This window comes from Neoarius graeffei, chromosome 17, assembly GCF_027579695.1.
Source record: "Neoarius graeffei isolate fNeoGra1 chromosome 17, fNeoGra1.pri, whole genome shotgun sequence".
NCBI classification, from domain to species: Eukaryota; Metazoa; Chordata; class Actinopteri; order Siluriformes; family Ariidae; genus Neoarius; species Neoarius graeffei.
In genome coordinates this window covers 68,177,251-68,194,892 of record NC_083585.1, presented here as the reverse complement: position 1 = coordinate 68,194,892, position 17,642 = coordinate 68,177,251, and the positions used below count along the sequence as shown (strand labels likewise).

Sequence of the window (17,642 nt, the reverse complement as noted above, 5' to 3'; positions counted from 1 at the left end):
GTTTAGAGTGTAATGTTTTATTTCACTCCCACATGTATCAGAAATATGCATTCATATTATTCATTCAAAAAATATAGTGCTGTTTTTTTTCATCTCAGTAATTATGTATAATATTCTAACTACAGCCATATGTACCGTACTTACAACCCCGATTCCAGAAAAGTTGGGACAAAGTACAAATTGTAAATAAAAAACGGAATGCAATAATTTACAAATCTCAAAAACTGATATTGTATTCACAATAGAACATAGACAACATATCAAATGTCGAAAGTGAGACATTTTGAAATTTCATGACAGCAACACATCTCAAAAAAGTTGGGACAGGGGCAATAAGAGGCTGGAAAAGTTAAAGGTACAAAAAAGAACAGCTGGAGGACCAAATTGCAACTCATTAGGTCAATTGGCAATAGGTCATTAACATGACTGGGTATAAAAAGAGCATCTTGGAGTGGCAGCGGCTCTCAGAAGTAAAGATGGGAAGAGGATCACCAATCCCCCTAATTCTGCGCCGACAAATAGTGGAACAATATCAGAAAGGAGTTCGACAGTTTAAAATTGCAAAGAGTTTGAACATATCATCATCTACAGTGCATAATATCATCAAAAGATTCAGAGAATCTGGAAGAATCTCTGTGCGTAAGGGTCAAGGCCAGAAAACCATACTGGGTGCCCATGATCTTCGGGCCCTTAGACGGCACTGCATCACACACAGGCATGCTTCTGTATTGGAAATCACAAAATGGGCTCAGGAATATTTCCAGAGAACATTATCTGTGAACACAATTCACCGTGCCATCCGCCGTTGCCAGCTCAAACTCTATAGTTCAAAGAAGAAGCCGTATCTAAACATGATCCAGAAGCGCAGACGTCTTCTCTGGGCCAAGGCTCATTTAAAATGGACTGTGGCAAAGTGGAAAACTGTTCTATGGTCAGACGAATCAAAATTTGAAGTTCTTTATGGAAATCAGGGACGCCGTGTCATTCAGACTAAAGAGGAGAAGGACGACCCGAGTTGTTATCAGCGCTCAGTTCAGAAGCCTGCATCTCTGATGGTATGGGGTTGCATTAGTGTGTGTGGCATGGGCAGCTTACACATCTGGAAAGACACCATCAATGCTGAAAGGTATATCCAGGTTCTAGAGCAACATATGCTCCCATCCAGACGACGTCTCTTTCAGGGAAGACCTTGCATTTTCCAACATGACAATGCCAAACCACATACTGCATCAATTACAGCATCATGGCTGCGTAGAAGAAGGGTCCGGGTACTGAACTGGCCAGCCTGCAGTCCAGATCTTTCACCCATAGAAAACATTTGGCGCTTCATAAAACGGAAGATACGACAAAAAAGACCTAAGACAGTTGAGCAACTAGAATCCTACATTAGACAAGAATGGGTTAACATTCCTATCCCTAAACTTGAGCAACTTGTCTCCTCAGTCCCCAGACGTTTACAGACTGTTGTAAAGAGAAAAGGGGATGTCTCACAGTGGGAAACATGGCCTTGTCCCAACTTTTTTGAGATGTGTTGTTGTCATGAAATTTAAAATCACCTAATTTTTCTCTTTAAATGATACATTTTCTCAGTTTAAACATTTGATATGTCATCTATGTTCTATTCTGAATAAAATATGGAATTTTGAAACTTCCACATCATTGCATTCCGTTTTTATTTACAATTTGCACTTTGTCCCAACTTTTTTGGAATCGGGGTTGTACTTACTGGTTTGTTTTTGTTTGTTTGTTTTTATATAACCTTTTAAAATATTTCACTGCAGCAATGTTTGATTTGCAAATAAATTACTTGAAGGAATGTTTATAAAAAAATAAATATACTGAAAAAAGTGACCAACTTAAATGAGTAAAAAAAAAATTTAAGCTCTGATATTAATAATGAAACATTGAACATTAAAAAAATAAATTATTAATTAGAATGATTAATTACTACAGATTTCCAAATTTTCTTTTAAACTATATCACTAAAACCTGTTCAGGTTGAAATGCAGTCTTTATGTCTAGTGCTGTAGATTATAATGTTATAATAATGTGTGTGTGTGTGTGTGTGTACAGATTCATTTCTATTTGTTAGTAAAGTAAATAAACACAGAGTCATGTGTCCAAAAGTAATAAAACACTCAGCAATCACAGCTATTTTATTATTTATTATTAATTAATTTTAAAGATTTATTGGATGGAAAGAATAATTAAGAGTTTTACATGTGACTGAGATGAACAGCCTCTGTTTACTACAACAACAACAATGTTTGTGCTTTAATGTGAAATATTTATGATGAAAATAAGAAGAAAGAAATGAAAGAAATTTCTGGTACAAAAAAAGTCCAAACATTGTGTCGTGTTTAATCAGTTTCAGTGAATCATTTCCAAGAAGTTCGTGACGATGTTCTCCAGTTTTTCATGTAGAAAGTTAAACTGTTCATCACACAAAGTAGCCATGAAACATCAGAACACAGTTCTGCACTCTGATTGGTCAGAAGGTGTTGATTAATTCTCTCTAACAGCAGCTCTGACAGCAGTGCAGATTTATATGAACGCTCTCGTTCTCTGTTAACATGTTACTGTTTCTATAGTAACGGTTCATTCACAGAGACGTGTATGATAAACGAGTTTTTAAAATTGTTGGGGAAACAAATAATAATAATAAACCCTTCTTACTATTTCTATTGTTTGTTTGTTTATTTACTTAGTTCCATAATTATTTTCTCATGGTATTAAATTGTAATGGGGGATGCTAACTTTTGCCTAACGGTATATCTATACGTATTGAAGTTTGCTCAGTAAAGATATATAAACTCAGGTTATGGGATTGTAAATGTTTTTAACCGCGTCTGCATGAATGACGGTTTTTGTTTTTAAAGTCGATTTGGAAATTCTGACCGCAGTTAGTCACACCCAGAGTGAAGAACGTCTCCGAGTGTCAGAGTTCGCTTATCGCTTCCGAACGTTTTCCTGCTGTTCTAATCTGACGCTGTCATTTCGAAAGAGCGCAGATATTTACGGTAAAGTCAGGTGATGATGTCTTTCCCACACTAAACCCATCTGCATGTCAGCGTTCACAATTTTACCAACAGATTTCCTAATGTTCGAGTCTGAAACGTTTATTGTCCGTGAAATTCGCTTACTTTTTTTTTTTTTACTAAAAATGAAAGTATCAATTTCAGTTCGTGGCCTCATATGAATCACTGATGAACCCGAACACACGGTTTATACATTTGTTATTGATTCATTCTTTTACTGAAAATCAGCAAAAATTCAGTTACATTCTCTTATATTATTTTAAAACTATTCATTTATTTATAAAATTGCTTTTTGTCTTTGTCTGAGATGAAATAAGGACTTTAGCAATATATAAGGATAGATTTTTTTTGTTTATTTATTACCACTCCAAAGAGAGGCAAGAGGGAAAAAATAAGATGGGAACTGAACAGAGAGAGAAATAAACAAAAATAGTAAAAAGTAAAAAAAAAAATAATTAATTAAAAGGAGACAAAAACTGATGATGAATGGATGATGCTCATGTGCATATGAGTTTACAAATAAAGAAAAACAAAAAACAAAACAAAACATAATTTGACAGCAAAACAGGAAGGAATACATTCATGGGGATCGATTAGGGATAAAATTAGCTAATATTTTAAGTCATTCAAATTCTGTAAAGCTGCTTTGCGGCAATGTTTATTGTTAGACTTGACTTGATTTGAATACATGAGAAAAAAAACAAGAAAAAATACAAGGAATTTTTTCACTGTTACAGTATACTGCCACTTTTTTGTATGTTTAATTTTTAGTGAAAAACAATCAAACAAACTGTACTTTTCACTGAGTTTCATTTGTTCTGAGGTGTGAAAGTGTGTGTGTGTGTGTGTGTGTGTGTGTGTGTGTGTGTGTGCGTGCACGCGCCTGTGCTAATTATTTCCACTGAATTCATTAGAGAAACTTTTAAAATCAGTTCCTTACTTTCATTTCCATAGAAACATTCAGAGTCAAGTGAGTCACTGATCTGAATCATCATTTACTGAATCAGTTCATCAGTGTGAACATTCAGGTGTGTGTCATTTCCTGTATTACAGTCGTCTTATTGATTACTAAACCGTGTGTGTGTTACACTTCTCATTAACGTCCAGTTATATTCTTCATTAGAATGTTTTTATACACACACACACACACACACACACACACACACACACACACACACACACAGTAGTTTCAGATGAATGAAATTGTTATAAAGGTTTTAAGTAAAGTGAGTTCTGTAAGATTAGTGTGTGTGTGTGTGTGTGTGTGTGTGTGTGTGTGTGCGCGCGCGCCTGCCTCACCTGTCCAGCCCCACCTGTCACAGGCATTGTGGAAAAACAGTAGCAGGTGTGTGTGTGTGTGTGTGTGTGTGTGTGTGTGTGTGTGTGTGTGTTTGGTTCAGCTCACCTGCTGGTGGTGTTGGGTGATGCCCCACACAGGAAGTGATCTTCCCTCAAGATGCACAGTGAGCAGGACAGCTCCTATACCTACAGGTCAAAGGTCAGAGTTAGAGTACAAGTAAGGATTCAACCCGCGTTTGTTTTTCCCCTCCTGCAGATGCAGCAGATGGTGAACTCGGACTCGCGATACGGCACCCGTCCTCACGGGGACGCTCTCAGACCCAGAGTGTCATCAGGAATGGTTCCTCAGGGTCAGCTGACCCCCATCAACCAGTCACAGCTTGGCAATCAGCTGGGCATGAATGGGAGTAACGGGAATAGTGGTGCCCACGGATCACCTTCTCCTCCAGAGAGCAAGTCGGCCACGCCCTCTCCTTCCAGCTCTGTCCATGAGGACGACGGAGATGAGACTCTGAAGGTTGAAATCACACATACACATGCATATATGCACGCCTCCATACATGCATCTGATTGTACTTACACACACACACACACACACACACTCATGTGAATAGTGTGTGATCAGTGAGGGTTTTTACACACTCACATTTTTTCTTGCTCCCACTTTTATGGTTTTATTATTGATATTGTTTCGTTTTGTTTTTTTCCAGAGTGGAGCGGAGAAGAGAGCAGCTACAGATGTGGCCAAAAAACCTAAAACTCCCAAGAAGAAGAAGAAGAAAGACCCGAACGAGCCTCAGAAACCCGTCTCAGCGTACGCTCTGTTCTTCAGAGACACACAGGCTGCCATCAAGGGCCAGAACCCCAATGCCACCTTTGGAGAAGTCTCCAAGATCGTGGCCTCCATGTGGGATGGGCTGGGGGAGGAGCAGAAACAGGTTCTCCAATCATCACCCTTTATCTTTTATGATACCCTCTGCTACTTCCTGAAGAAAATCTTTACAGGGCTTACTAAAGGGACCAAGACACCTAAATTTAATGATTGTTTAAAGAATGCAACCTTAACTCTAATCATGAACCCCTGGTCCATCACCAGTTACGCTTCCCCTCTAATCATTAATCTCTGTTCCCTAACCCCAACCCCTAATTTCTATCTACGAAACCAAAATCCATAACTATTAATCCCTAACCTCTAATCTTGGTCTCCTAATCCCAAATTAATCAAAATCCCTAATCCTGTCTCACCTCATCTCTAACTTCAATCATCTAATCCGGAATACCAAACCGTAATGCATAACCCCAATTCCTGTCCCCTAATCTTTAACTCCTGATCCCTATCCCCCAATCCCTATCCCCTAATTCCTATCCCCAAATCACTAACCCCTAATCTCTACTCCATAATCCTGAACCCCTAACCTCTATCCTCTAACCCCTAATCTCCTTCTCCAACCACTAACCCCTAATATACTTCACCTAATCACTAACCCATAATTCCCTTCCCCCAACTACTAACCCATAATCTCTTTCCCTTATCACTAACTCCAAATCTCCTTCCCCAACCACTAACCCCTAATATTCTTCCCCAACCACTAACCCCTAATCTCCATTCCCCTAACCACTAACCCCGATCACCCTCCCCCTAATCACTAACCACTGATATCATTCCCCTTATCAATAACCCCTAATATAAGTCCCCTAATCACTAACCCCATACTCTCATTCACCTTATTACTAACCCCTAATATCCTTCCCCGACCACTAACCCCCCAATTCTCTTCCCCAACCACTAACCCCTAATATCCTCCTCACAATCACTAACCCCTAATATAATTCCCATTGTCAACAACCCCTAATCTCCTTCCCCTTATCACTAACCCCCAATCTCATTCCCCAACCACTAACCCATAATATAATTTCCCTAACCACTAACCCCTAACATCCTCCCATAACCACTAACCCCATAACATCATCACCTAACCACTAACCCATAATCTAATTCCCCTTATCACTAACCCCTAATATAATTCCCAACCACCAACCCCTAATATCATTCCACATAACCATAACATCCTCCCCCTAACCACTAACCCCTAATTGTATTCCCCAACCACTAAAGGCCAATTTATGCTGACAACGCAGTCCTTGCAGATGGCGTCGCAGATGGCGTCTGCGTAGCCCCCCCCCCTTCGCAGACGCTCTGCGCGCACCTCCCAAAAATTGTGACCACCGCAGAAGCCTCGCAGACAGCATCGCAGACAAGAGGGCTCTGATTGGTCCACTCTACATCCGCTGTACACACACTTCCGCTTCCCTACTTTCCCGGTTTGGTTTGTTTTCACAACCGCCATTTTTAAAAACACGAGCGAAGATGGAGCAGCACGAAGAGCGGTTGATTGAGGAAGTGAGGAAGTACGTACATCTATACGACTCCAGTTCTAGTCATTATAAGTAACCGGAGGATAAACACTCCACTAACCACACCCACCAACTACTCCTAGCGATTTCGCGACTTCGCTCCCCCTTGCGTTGTGGCAGTGAATAACATCGCGCACGCCTATTACTCCCCGCTCAACGATAAATTACAACTGTCTGCAAAAAGCTATCTGCAAAAGCCTTGTCACAAAAGCATGCAGAGGCCCTAACCCCTAATATTATTCCCCTTATCATTAACCCTTAATCTCTTTCCCCTGATCACCAACCCCATGATCTAATTCCCCTAATCACTAACCCCTAATCTCAGTCCCCTAATAAATAACCCCTAATCTCCTTCCCCTAATCACTAATCCCTAATCACATTCCCATAATCTCCTTCCCCCAATAACTAGCCCCCAATCTCCTTCCTCAATCACTAACCCCTAACCCTGTTTCACTAATCACCAACCCATAATATCCTTCCCCAAACCACTAATCTCCTTCCCTAATCACTAACCACTAATTTCCTTCACATAACAACTAATCCCACAATCTCATTCCCCTAATCACCAACCCCTAATCTCCTTCCCCTAAACACTAACCCCTACTCTACTTCCCCTAATCACTAACCCCAATCTCCTTCCCCTAATATACTTCCCCTAATCACTAACCCCTAATCTCCTTCCCCAACATACTTCCCCTAATCACTAATCCCTAATCTCCTTCCCCCAATATACTTCCCATAATCCCTAATCCCTAATCGCCTTCCCCTAATCACCAACACCTAATCTACTTCCCCTAATCACTAACCCCTAATCTCCATCACTAATCACTAACCCCTAATCTACTTCCCCTAATCACTAACCCCTAATCTCCTTCCCCTAATCTACTTCCCATAATCACTAACCCCAATCTCCTTCCCTAATCACTAACCCCTAATCTCCTTCCCCTAATCACCAACACCCAATCTCCTTCCCCTAATCACTAACCCCTAATCTCCTTCCCCTAATCTACTTCCCACAATCACTAACCCCAATCTCCTTCCCTAATCACCAACACCTAATATCCTTCCCCTAATCACTAACCCCTAATCTCCTTCCCCTAATCACCAACACCCAATCTCCTTCCCCTAATCACTAACCCCTAATCTCCTTCCCCTAATCTACTTCCCACAATCACTAACCCCAATCTCCTTCCCTAATCACTAACCCCTAATCTCCTTCCCCTAATCACTAACCCCTAATCTCCTTCCCCTAATCACCAACACCCAATCTCCTTCCCCTAATCACTAACCCCTAATCTCCTTCCCCCTAATCACTAACCCCCTAATCTCCTTCCCCTAACCACTAACCCCTAATCTCCTTCCCCTAATCACCAACACCTAATCTACTTCCCCTAATCACTAACCCCTAATCTCCTTCCCCTAATCTACTTCCCACAATCACTAACCCCAATCTCCTTCCCTAATCACCAACACCTAATATCCTTCCCCTAATCACTAACCCCTAATCTCCTTCCCCTAATCACTAACCCCTAATCTCCTTCCCCTAATCGCTAACCCCTAATCTCCTTCCCCTAATCACCAATACCTAATCTTGGCTCCCTGAAGAGTTTCTGTTCACAGCCCTCTCTGATGGGTAAACACTCTGTTGTAGTTCTCTACACAGAAGCTCTATGGGTTTCATCTAAACACATTGGTTCTATCTAGAATCTTAAAAACAATTACAAACAAGTACGGAGTAAAGAAAGAAAAAGAATTAAGATTGAGTTGCCAAAAACAGTTTAACCCAGGGTATAAAACACACACACACACACACACACTGTGTAAATGATATGTAATGACGATAAAGGATGTGCATGTCCATTATCACACACTTTTCCTTTGTTTATTTGAGGGTTCTTAATAAAACAGACACATCCAGTGTTTAGATGTTTGTTTTTGATATTTCCCCTTTTTTCTTAGCCGTCAGGATGTTTAAAATGCAAATTGCGCAATACCGGTGTAGAGGGACGGGCCCCTGAGTGGCAAAAAGAAAAGTCTAACAGTAAAAATAATGACACCTTTTCACCAAGTAGGTACAAAAAAAAAAGTGTTAGCATGAAACCATGATAGGCCCAGCACGCAGAATGGTGTGTGTTCTCAGTGTTTTGTTGTGGTCTGGTTTGGTTTTGCATGAAAAGGAAACACACTGACGTTATATAAGTTTCGTTTCAGGTGTTTGTGTGTGTGTGTGTGTTAGAGCAAGAACAAATAAACAGTATAACTATTTCATATTTGCTCATCGCAGTGTATCACCACACTGAGATATCGTCACTTCTTCAGATCCGTATCAGTGACAGTGATGCTGTGTTTGTGACGGATGTTGATCTGACAAAAAGAACAACACGTCTGCGCTCTGTGTGTCTCTGATGATGGAGGCAAGAAACACTCTGATGTACTGATGGGCAAATAATCACTCATTCACTCTCTCTTACTCTCACACACACACACACACACACACACAGAAATGGAGAAGCTAAAAGTAAAAACTGTAAAAGTATGCACTTAAACTTTTTTTAATTGTAATTAAAATAAAATGTTTTTAAAAAGTGCTCTTGAAATGAAGATCAGTATTTCAGAGCTTTTTGTACTTTTTTGTTGAAGGCAATACGACAATACACTTTAACAGGAACGTGTTGTTGATTGTAAGATCCCTGTTCTTGGCTGCAGGAGTGGAACCCAGTGTGTTCTTCTGCTGTTGCTTTTCTGTTGCTGAGATGCTTTTCTGCTCACCACGGTTGTAAAGAGTGATTATATGAGTTACTATATCCTTCCTGGCAAAAAAGCTCGAACCAGTCTGTCCATTTCCCTCTGACCCTCTCTTATCAACGAGGCGTTTGTTTCCACCCACAGAACTGTCGCTCACCCACTCAGTGTTTTTAGTTTTCGGCACCATTCTGTGTAAACTCTAGAGACTGTTGTGTGTGAAAACCCCAGGAGATCAGCAGCTTCTGAAATACTCAAACCAAAAATACTCATCTGGATCAAACCAACACCCATACCACAGTGACAGAAAGAAAGTCACACTTCACTGTGAGATCATAGTTTTTCCAATTCTGATGTTTAAACATTGTGAACATTAACTGAAGCTCTGGATTTGTATGTGTATGATGTGATGTGTCGAGGGATCGGCTGATTAGAGAACTGCACCAAACAGCAGGTGGATGTTTCTAATAAAGTGGCCAGTGTGTGTAATCTTGAATACAAATACAAAAAAAATATTTTGTAAGATTTTAAATTTGCAGTTCATCAGTTCCAGGGAAATGATTAAAAATTGTGTTCGTCTAGTCCAATGCTCTGTAGAACGTACAGTATATATGCTCCGCCCATGGGGGGCGTGCCTTGTTCAGCTCGTTAGCAGTAAATACGTAACTGTAGTATGTTCTATGAACATGAGAGCGAGCACTAAGGACGCAACTCAGACGTACTCAGCCGCCATCTTACCTGTCTCTCTGTGTATTCCCACGTATGCCATGAAAAACAAAAAAGTGTTTCTGCAGTGGCACAAATGTATAAACTCTTCCTGATACTTATAATCGTCCAGCACCAGAGACACCACCTGGGCGCTGCAACAACTGGCTTTGATTCAGTTTGCCAAATCCTTTCTGTGTTCCGCAGGGGAATTCTTCTCCTTCTTTTTCAGTTATTCAAAGGCACCAGCTGAATTATGGGATAGCATCGTGTAGCTACATAGTGTGGTAGTGTAGTACATTTGCATACTACAGATGTATAACTCCAGGAACACATCTTGTCATCCTAGTTAACGCTTTGGGGTCGAGAGCTTCACTGGTGAAGCTCAGCAGGTTTAGGATGAGTAGGTCATGTATTGAGAGAAATATCTTTGTGAGTGTTTTTTTTTTTTATTTTACATTACCGTTCAAAAGTTTGGGGTCACTTTGAAATGTCCTTATTTTTGAAAGAAAAGCACTGTTCTTTTCAATGAAGATCACGTTAAACTAATCAGAAATCCACTCTATACATTGCTAATGTGGTAAATGACTATTCTAGCTGCAAATGTGTGGTTTTTGGTGCAATATCTCCATAGGTGTATAGAGGCCCATTTCCAGCAACTCTCACTCCAGTGTTCTAATGGTACAATGTGTTTGCTCATTGCCTCAGAAGGCTAATGGATGATTAGAAAACCCTTGTACAATCATGTTAGCACAGCTGAAAACAGTTGAGCTCTTTAGAGAAGCTATAAAACTGACCTTCCTTTGAGCAGATTGAGTTTCTGGAGCATCACATTTGTGGGGTCGATTAAATGCTCAAAATGGCCAGAAAAATGTCTTGACTATATTTTCTATTCATTTTACAACTTATGGTGGGAAATAAAAGTGTGACTTTTCATGGAAAACACAAAATTGTCTGGGTGACCCCAAACTTTTGAACGGTAGTGTACAAGCCTGATAAGCATATTGACAGAAACTTTACACTTTCCTATGTGCTCACTGCCAAATAATATTATAGTTTTTAAATTACCTAAATTAGATGAAACGTGAAACTTGTCCCCTTCCTCTGTCACACTGGAGTCGGAGCGCTGAGCGCCCACTTACTGTACACATTCATAAAAGACTGTTCACAAAAAAAAGAAAAAAAAACACGCTGTTATACAGAACCCAAGATGTTTCATGGTGGCTTTTTAATGGAGCATGATGCTCATTTGGTTCTCGGTGTGTCCTCTGTGTTTGTCTCAGGTGTACAAAAAGAAGACGGAGACGGCGAAGAAGGAATACCTGAAACAGCTGGCTGCTTACAGAGCCACACTCGTCTCACAGGTATCCTGAGAAACCGAGAGATGATTTTACCTCAGTAGACGTAGTCGCAGTAATGCTAACTGTCTGTCAGCTAACACCATGGTTCTCATGCTTTATGTTCTAGGATTAACCCTGTGTTCCCAAGGTTCTAGATATTGATATATTCTCAGGTTCAGCCATGGGATTATAAGTGGTTTATGGTTAGTAATGTTCCTACAGAGTTACAGTGAGCCGGGCGATGTGAAGGTGTCCCAGACGTCCCCGATGCTTGGTCCTAAGCCTCCATCGTTCCAGTCCCATCCAGGACTCTACATGGCTCCTCCGTACCCACAGCAGCCCCATCTGCCCCCCATGCAGCCTGGACTGGCCCGGGGTGGCAATTCTCGGCCCGGCGCTAACATTAGCATGGGCAACATGGCGGCTACGACGCCCCCTCCTCTTCAGATCAGCCCCCCGCTACACCAGCACATCAGCCTGCAGCAGCAGATGGGCAGCCATACGATGCAACTGCACTCACCGTCTATGGCCCAGGTAACCACACACACACACACACACACCAGAAATAAGTTTGACCTAAATTATAGTTTTTCCACAAACAGGCCATGCTTAAAACCATCCTAGAGCCACAGATAAGCCAGTGACCTCGTTTTATCCGCCATTTTGGATCTCGTGTATCCATTTTACCAAACAATGCAGAACACATGGAGCTCCATCGCACTCACAAACCAGCATGCTGAGAGTTTTAGCCTTGAATGGCACGTCAGTCTCGTGTGATTGTTGCTGTTTATATTATATGTGGTATATTTTTTTACTTGTGTGGCTTGATGTGTCCTTTTCTGCTGCGATCACTGTGCTGTTACAAACAGGAACGTTCGTATAATAACGCTTATCTTATCTAAAGCTGTCAGATGTCCTATAGACACACCTACGAGTGTTAGCTACAAGACCTTTAACATTAATCAACAACTCCTCGGTTAGTGAAACTCATCAATCTGAGATGTTTTTCAAAATTTTAACCTGGGTTATTTTTTTTTACTGATCTAATCATATTTTTCGATTCGTATTGTAAACTAAAATGCAGGAAATAATGTACCGTTATAGACGAGATAGTGTTTGTAGAGCAGCTGGTCCTCCGTGTCATATTTCCTCATTGAGAAGGACCAGAGTCATTAATACACATTGATATGTGTGTGTGTGCGCGCAGATTTCCATTACACGCGCACACACACACATTGTTATATGAAAATATAGAGACACCCAAAAAACCCGGGGAGATTTATGAGGATGTCAGTATGGGGAGCATGAAATGACAGAAAATACAATCAGTCTCCCGCTATAGTGCCTGTGTATCTCTCTCTCTCTCACACACTCACACACACACACACACACACACACACACACACACACACACACACGATTAAAACAAAACTAATTAAAGAGCGAATGACCCCTTTTGACTTCAGTCTTGATGGAGCTATTGTCTTTATCTCTCGCTATTCTCTCTCTTTCTGTGTGTGTGTGTGTGTGTGTGTGTGTGTGCTGGAAAGCATGGTATTTTATGATTAGCATCAGTACTAAATAAACAGCCCAAGAGCTGAAACAAAGGTGGCTGAGGAGAAGCCTACACACACACACACACACACACACTATGATAAAAAGAAGGGGAAAAAAAGATGTACAGAAATAAAATACATGTGTATATATAATTACAGTATAAATTTACAGATGTGTGTATTTATAGTACAGTGCGTACTTTGAATCAACATCACACAGTTCAGTGATTTACTGCACAGTTTTATAGTGTAGAGTTACAGTGCAGGACTCGTAACTCGGCTGTTTGTGGTTTCTTCTGTGTTGTAGGTTATAATCCAGATTCCACAGCCATCCAAGAGAACATAACTACACACACACACACACACACACACAAATTCCTTTATGAAAATGCTTTGTCAGCGTCCCTGAGCTCCCTACCGTCTGTTTAGTTTTGATATTTAATTTTTATCAGCTAATCGACGTATCAGCCAGGTGGGTTAAGAGAAGCGTTGTTAAGTGTTATCTTTTGTTACTGGACCTCTTTTTAGTGACTGTGTGAAAGGCATGCTGGGAAACCTCTCCATACATTTCCACATATTTCCAGTTGAAACAGTTCCCATGAAAAAAACAAACAGTAAAACCTTCTTATTTGAATATGAAAGCCCATTGAAGGCTTATTGTGGTGCGTTTCTCGTCTTGGGGATTTTAGGAAATATTTAAAAGAGCAACTACTTGATTGTTTTTTTGCATCCATTCTTAGCAGGCCTGATGGGTCACATGATCATCATTATAGTTGAGAAAAGTGAAGATGTCTACAAAAAGTAATTTTGTCCAAAATACAAATTTAGGTCCTTGTATCAGAATTTCAGAGAAGTCGAAGGATGTTAAACTTGGATTTTCTCCTTTTCTGTAGTGTGTGTGTGTTAAACCCTTAACAGCAGCACAGCTTTAAATCTGAAGTCTAGCAATAATCCACGTTTTAATTTTTGCATATTTGTGGAGCGCAAACAAAAAACACCCAGTGGCGGTTCAACTTTTCTAGCCGTGAAAGAGGACGGGAAGGAGAGATTGGGGTGGAGGGTGAAGTGACACAAAAGGGCAGATGGAGTCTTTGTGTCAGACCGAGAGAGAAGAATCTGAGGAACAGTGTATGAATAGGTAGAATCTCTGGAGGGGGAGGTGGAGAAAGAGGGGGAAAAATTGCAGCCACCTGCTGTCATGCTCTTTCAAGCAGATTCTCTTGTGTACCACCAAGATTAGCTTCTCTTTCACACACACACACACTCGTTCTCAGGAACAGAGGAAAAAGTCTTCACATTTGAATATCTGCTTCATACGTCTTCCCAGCATGCATCTGGGCACTGATGCACTGTTTTGTAAATTTGCTTGTTCGTTTCAATGCCACATGCTTGAAAATTAGCCAAGAGAAAGAAAGAAAGAAAGAAAGAAAGAAAGAAAGAAAGAAAGAAAGAAAACAAACAAACTTTAGAGGCATGACTGTACCTTTTAAAGGTGAGGTTTGTAATTTTAAAAATGTCTCTAGACCTGTAGTAGTCACATTCCAGAACTAATTTCTAAAAATAAACTGATTTACAATATTGACATAAAATTACTTTGGCTAGTTTGTTTGTTTCAGGCTTTTTAAAATATTTTTTTCTGGCCCTGAAATTAGCTCTGCCTTCATACAGAACAGACGAAAGATTATGTAGTTTCAGAATAACAGGTGGGTTGTTGGGGGTAAGTGGAAAAAAAAATCTGTGTTTTCATCGCAGTTACACTTCACAATCTACTGCAAAGGCAATAGAGGGCACTTGAGTTACAATCTTCTTTTTAAAATACAAAAACGTGTCATGTTCAGGGGATGCCCCATAAGCTACCAGATAGATCCCCCTCCACGCACATATTTTCTCCTAAATTTATTCTTGGCCAGTTCCCGCCCACCAGCCAACACTCCAATCAGGGAGGGTTAATAATGCGCCAACATGCTTCCTCATGCTAAAGCACTGCACTGTCCATCATCTTCTACATACACGAGCTCACAGCTGCTCATGATTGGTGAGTGTCACTGTGGTTGACCGGGGAGAGAGTGTATGCCTCGCCCACTCAGAGAGCTCAGCCAATTTTGCAGACTTTGCCATCTGTGGCATGGTCAGGATTCGAACTCGTGATGTCCGTGTGATGGGTGAACGCGTTTCTGCTGCACCGGTCAGGGAAAGTTAGCTGATTGTTGAACAGTGTTTTGCGCTCCTGGAGAGGGCTGTAGAGTGTTGGTGTGGGTTCATGGTTCGCATGATACTATGGTAAGTGTCGGAAGGTTGTGAGACGGTTCACTATCATGATGATGATCATAACATTTACAGACGAGCGGAAATTCACATTACTGTTGCAAACAGCAATTTTAATATCCATATGACTCGTACAACAAGGCTATCTATTAATTTTTGAAAAGTTGTTTATTTATCAAGCATGCCTTCCTGTTTATGCTGTGTGTGTGTGTGTGTGTGTGTGTGTGTGTGTGTGTGTGTGTGTGTGTGTAAAATCCTGTTGGTCTGTTGTCTGTCTCTCTCTCTCTCAGGGTTTTCCTCTCCAAGCTGAGTATCAGAGTTTGATCAGTGTGTCGTCTCCCTCCATGGATTATCGCTCCGGCTGCAGGACCGGACCGTCTCAGGGGCTCGACTGGACCACCGACTACTGCAGCAACAGGTCAGACAGACACACACACACACACACACACACAGAGTCATAAAAACAAACACATACACACATATATAAACAAACACACACACAGTCATATAAACACAAAGAGAGTCATATAAACACACACACACACACACACACACACACACACACACACACACAGTCATATAAACACACACAGAGTCATATAAACACACACACAGTCATATAAACACACACACACACACACACACACACACAAACAGTCATATAAACACACACACACACACACACACACACACAGAGTCATATAAACAAACACACACACACACACAGAGTCATGTAAACATACACACACAGTCATATAAACACTCACACACACACACAGTCATATAAACACACACACACAGTCATGTAAACACACACACACACACACACAGTCATATAAACACACACACACACAGTCATGTAAACACACACACACACACACACACACACACACACACACACACAGAGTCATATAAACACACACACACACACACACAAACACACACAGAGTTATATAAACACACAGAGTCATATAAACACACACACACACACACACAGTCATATAAACACACACAAACACACACACAGTCATATAAACACACAAACACACACACACACACACAGTCATGTAAACATACACACAGAGTCATATAAACACAAAGAGAGTCATATAAACACACACACACACACACACACACACAGAGTCATATACACACACACACACACACACAGAGTCATATAAACACACACACACACACACACACACACACAGTCATATAAACACACACAAACACACACACAGTCATATAAACACACAAACACACACACACACACACACACACACACACACACACACACACACACACAGTCATGTAAACATACACACACAGAGTCATATAAACACAAAGAGAGTCATATAAACACACACACAGAGTCATATAAACACACACACACACACACACACACACACACACACACACAGAGTTATATAAACACACACACACAGTCATATAAACACACACACACACACACAGTCATATAAACACACAAACACACACACACATAAACAGTCATATAAACACACACACACACACAGAGTCATATAAACAAGCACACACACACACGCACACACACACACACAGAGTCATATAAACAAGCACACACACACACGCACACAGTCATATAAACACACACACAGTCATATAAACAAACACACACACAGTCATATAAACACACACACACACAGAGTCATGTAAACATACACACACAGAGTCATATAAACAAGCACACACAGACACACACACACAGAGTTATATAAACACACAGAGTCATATAAACACACACACACAGTCATATAAACAAGCACACACACACACATAGTCATATAAACAAACACAAACACACATACTCATATAAACAAACACACACACACAGAGTCATATAAACAAACACACACACACACAGTCATATAAACAAGCACACACACACACACACACACACACACACACACACACACAGAGTTATATAAACACACAGAGTCATATAAACACACACACAGAGTCATATAAACAAACACACACACACAGTCATATAAACAAGCACACACACACACACACACACACAGAGTCATATAAAAACACATACACACAGTCATATAAACACACACACACAGTCATGTAAACACACACACACACACACACACACACACACACAGAGTCATATAAACACACACACACAGTCATATAAAAACACATACACACAGTCATATAAACACACACACACAGTCATATAAACACACACACACACAGAGTCATATAAACAAACACACACACAGTCATATAA

The 17,642-nt window shown here is 40.6% G+C and overlaps 2 protein-coding genes across 3 annotated transcripts in view; both read left to right on the top strand.

Moving 5' to 3' along the window:
* Positions 1–17,642, top strand: part of LOC132864475 (NLR family CARD domain-containing protein 3-like) — a 1,256,659-nt gene that overhangs the window by 744,741 nt on the left and 494,276 nt on the right. The window lies entirely within an intron of this gene.
* The window catches only part of tox (thymocyte selection-associated high mobility group box), a 66,841-nt gene that overhangs the window by 31,694 nt on the left and 17,505 nt on the right, over positions 1–17,642 (top strand). For both annotated transcript variants that reach the window (XM_060897905.1, XM_060897904.1), the window contains exons 4-8: positions 4,594–4,854; positions 5,048–5,275; positions 11,484–11,564; positions 11,763–12,074; positions 15,652–15,779. In XM_060897905.1, coding sequence (XP_060753888.1) covers positions 4,594–4,854; positions 5,048–5,275; positions 11,484–11,564; positions 11,763–12,074; positions 15,652–15,779 — 1,010 coding nt within the window. The remainder of the gene's footprint in view (positions 1–4,593; positions 4,855–5,047; positions 5,276–11,483; positions 11,565–11,762; positions 12,075–15,651; positions 15,780–17,642) is intronic.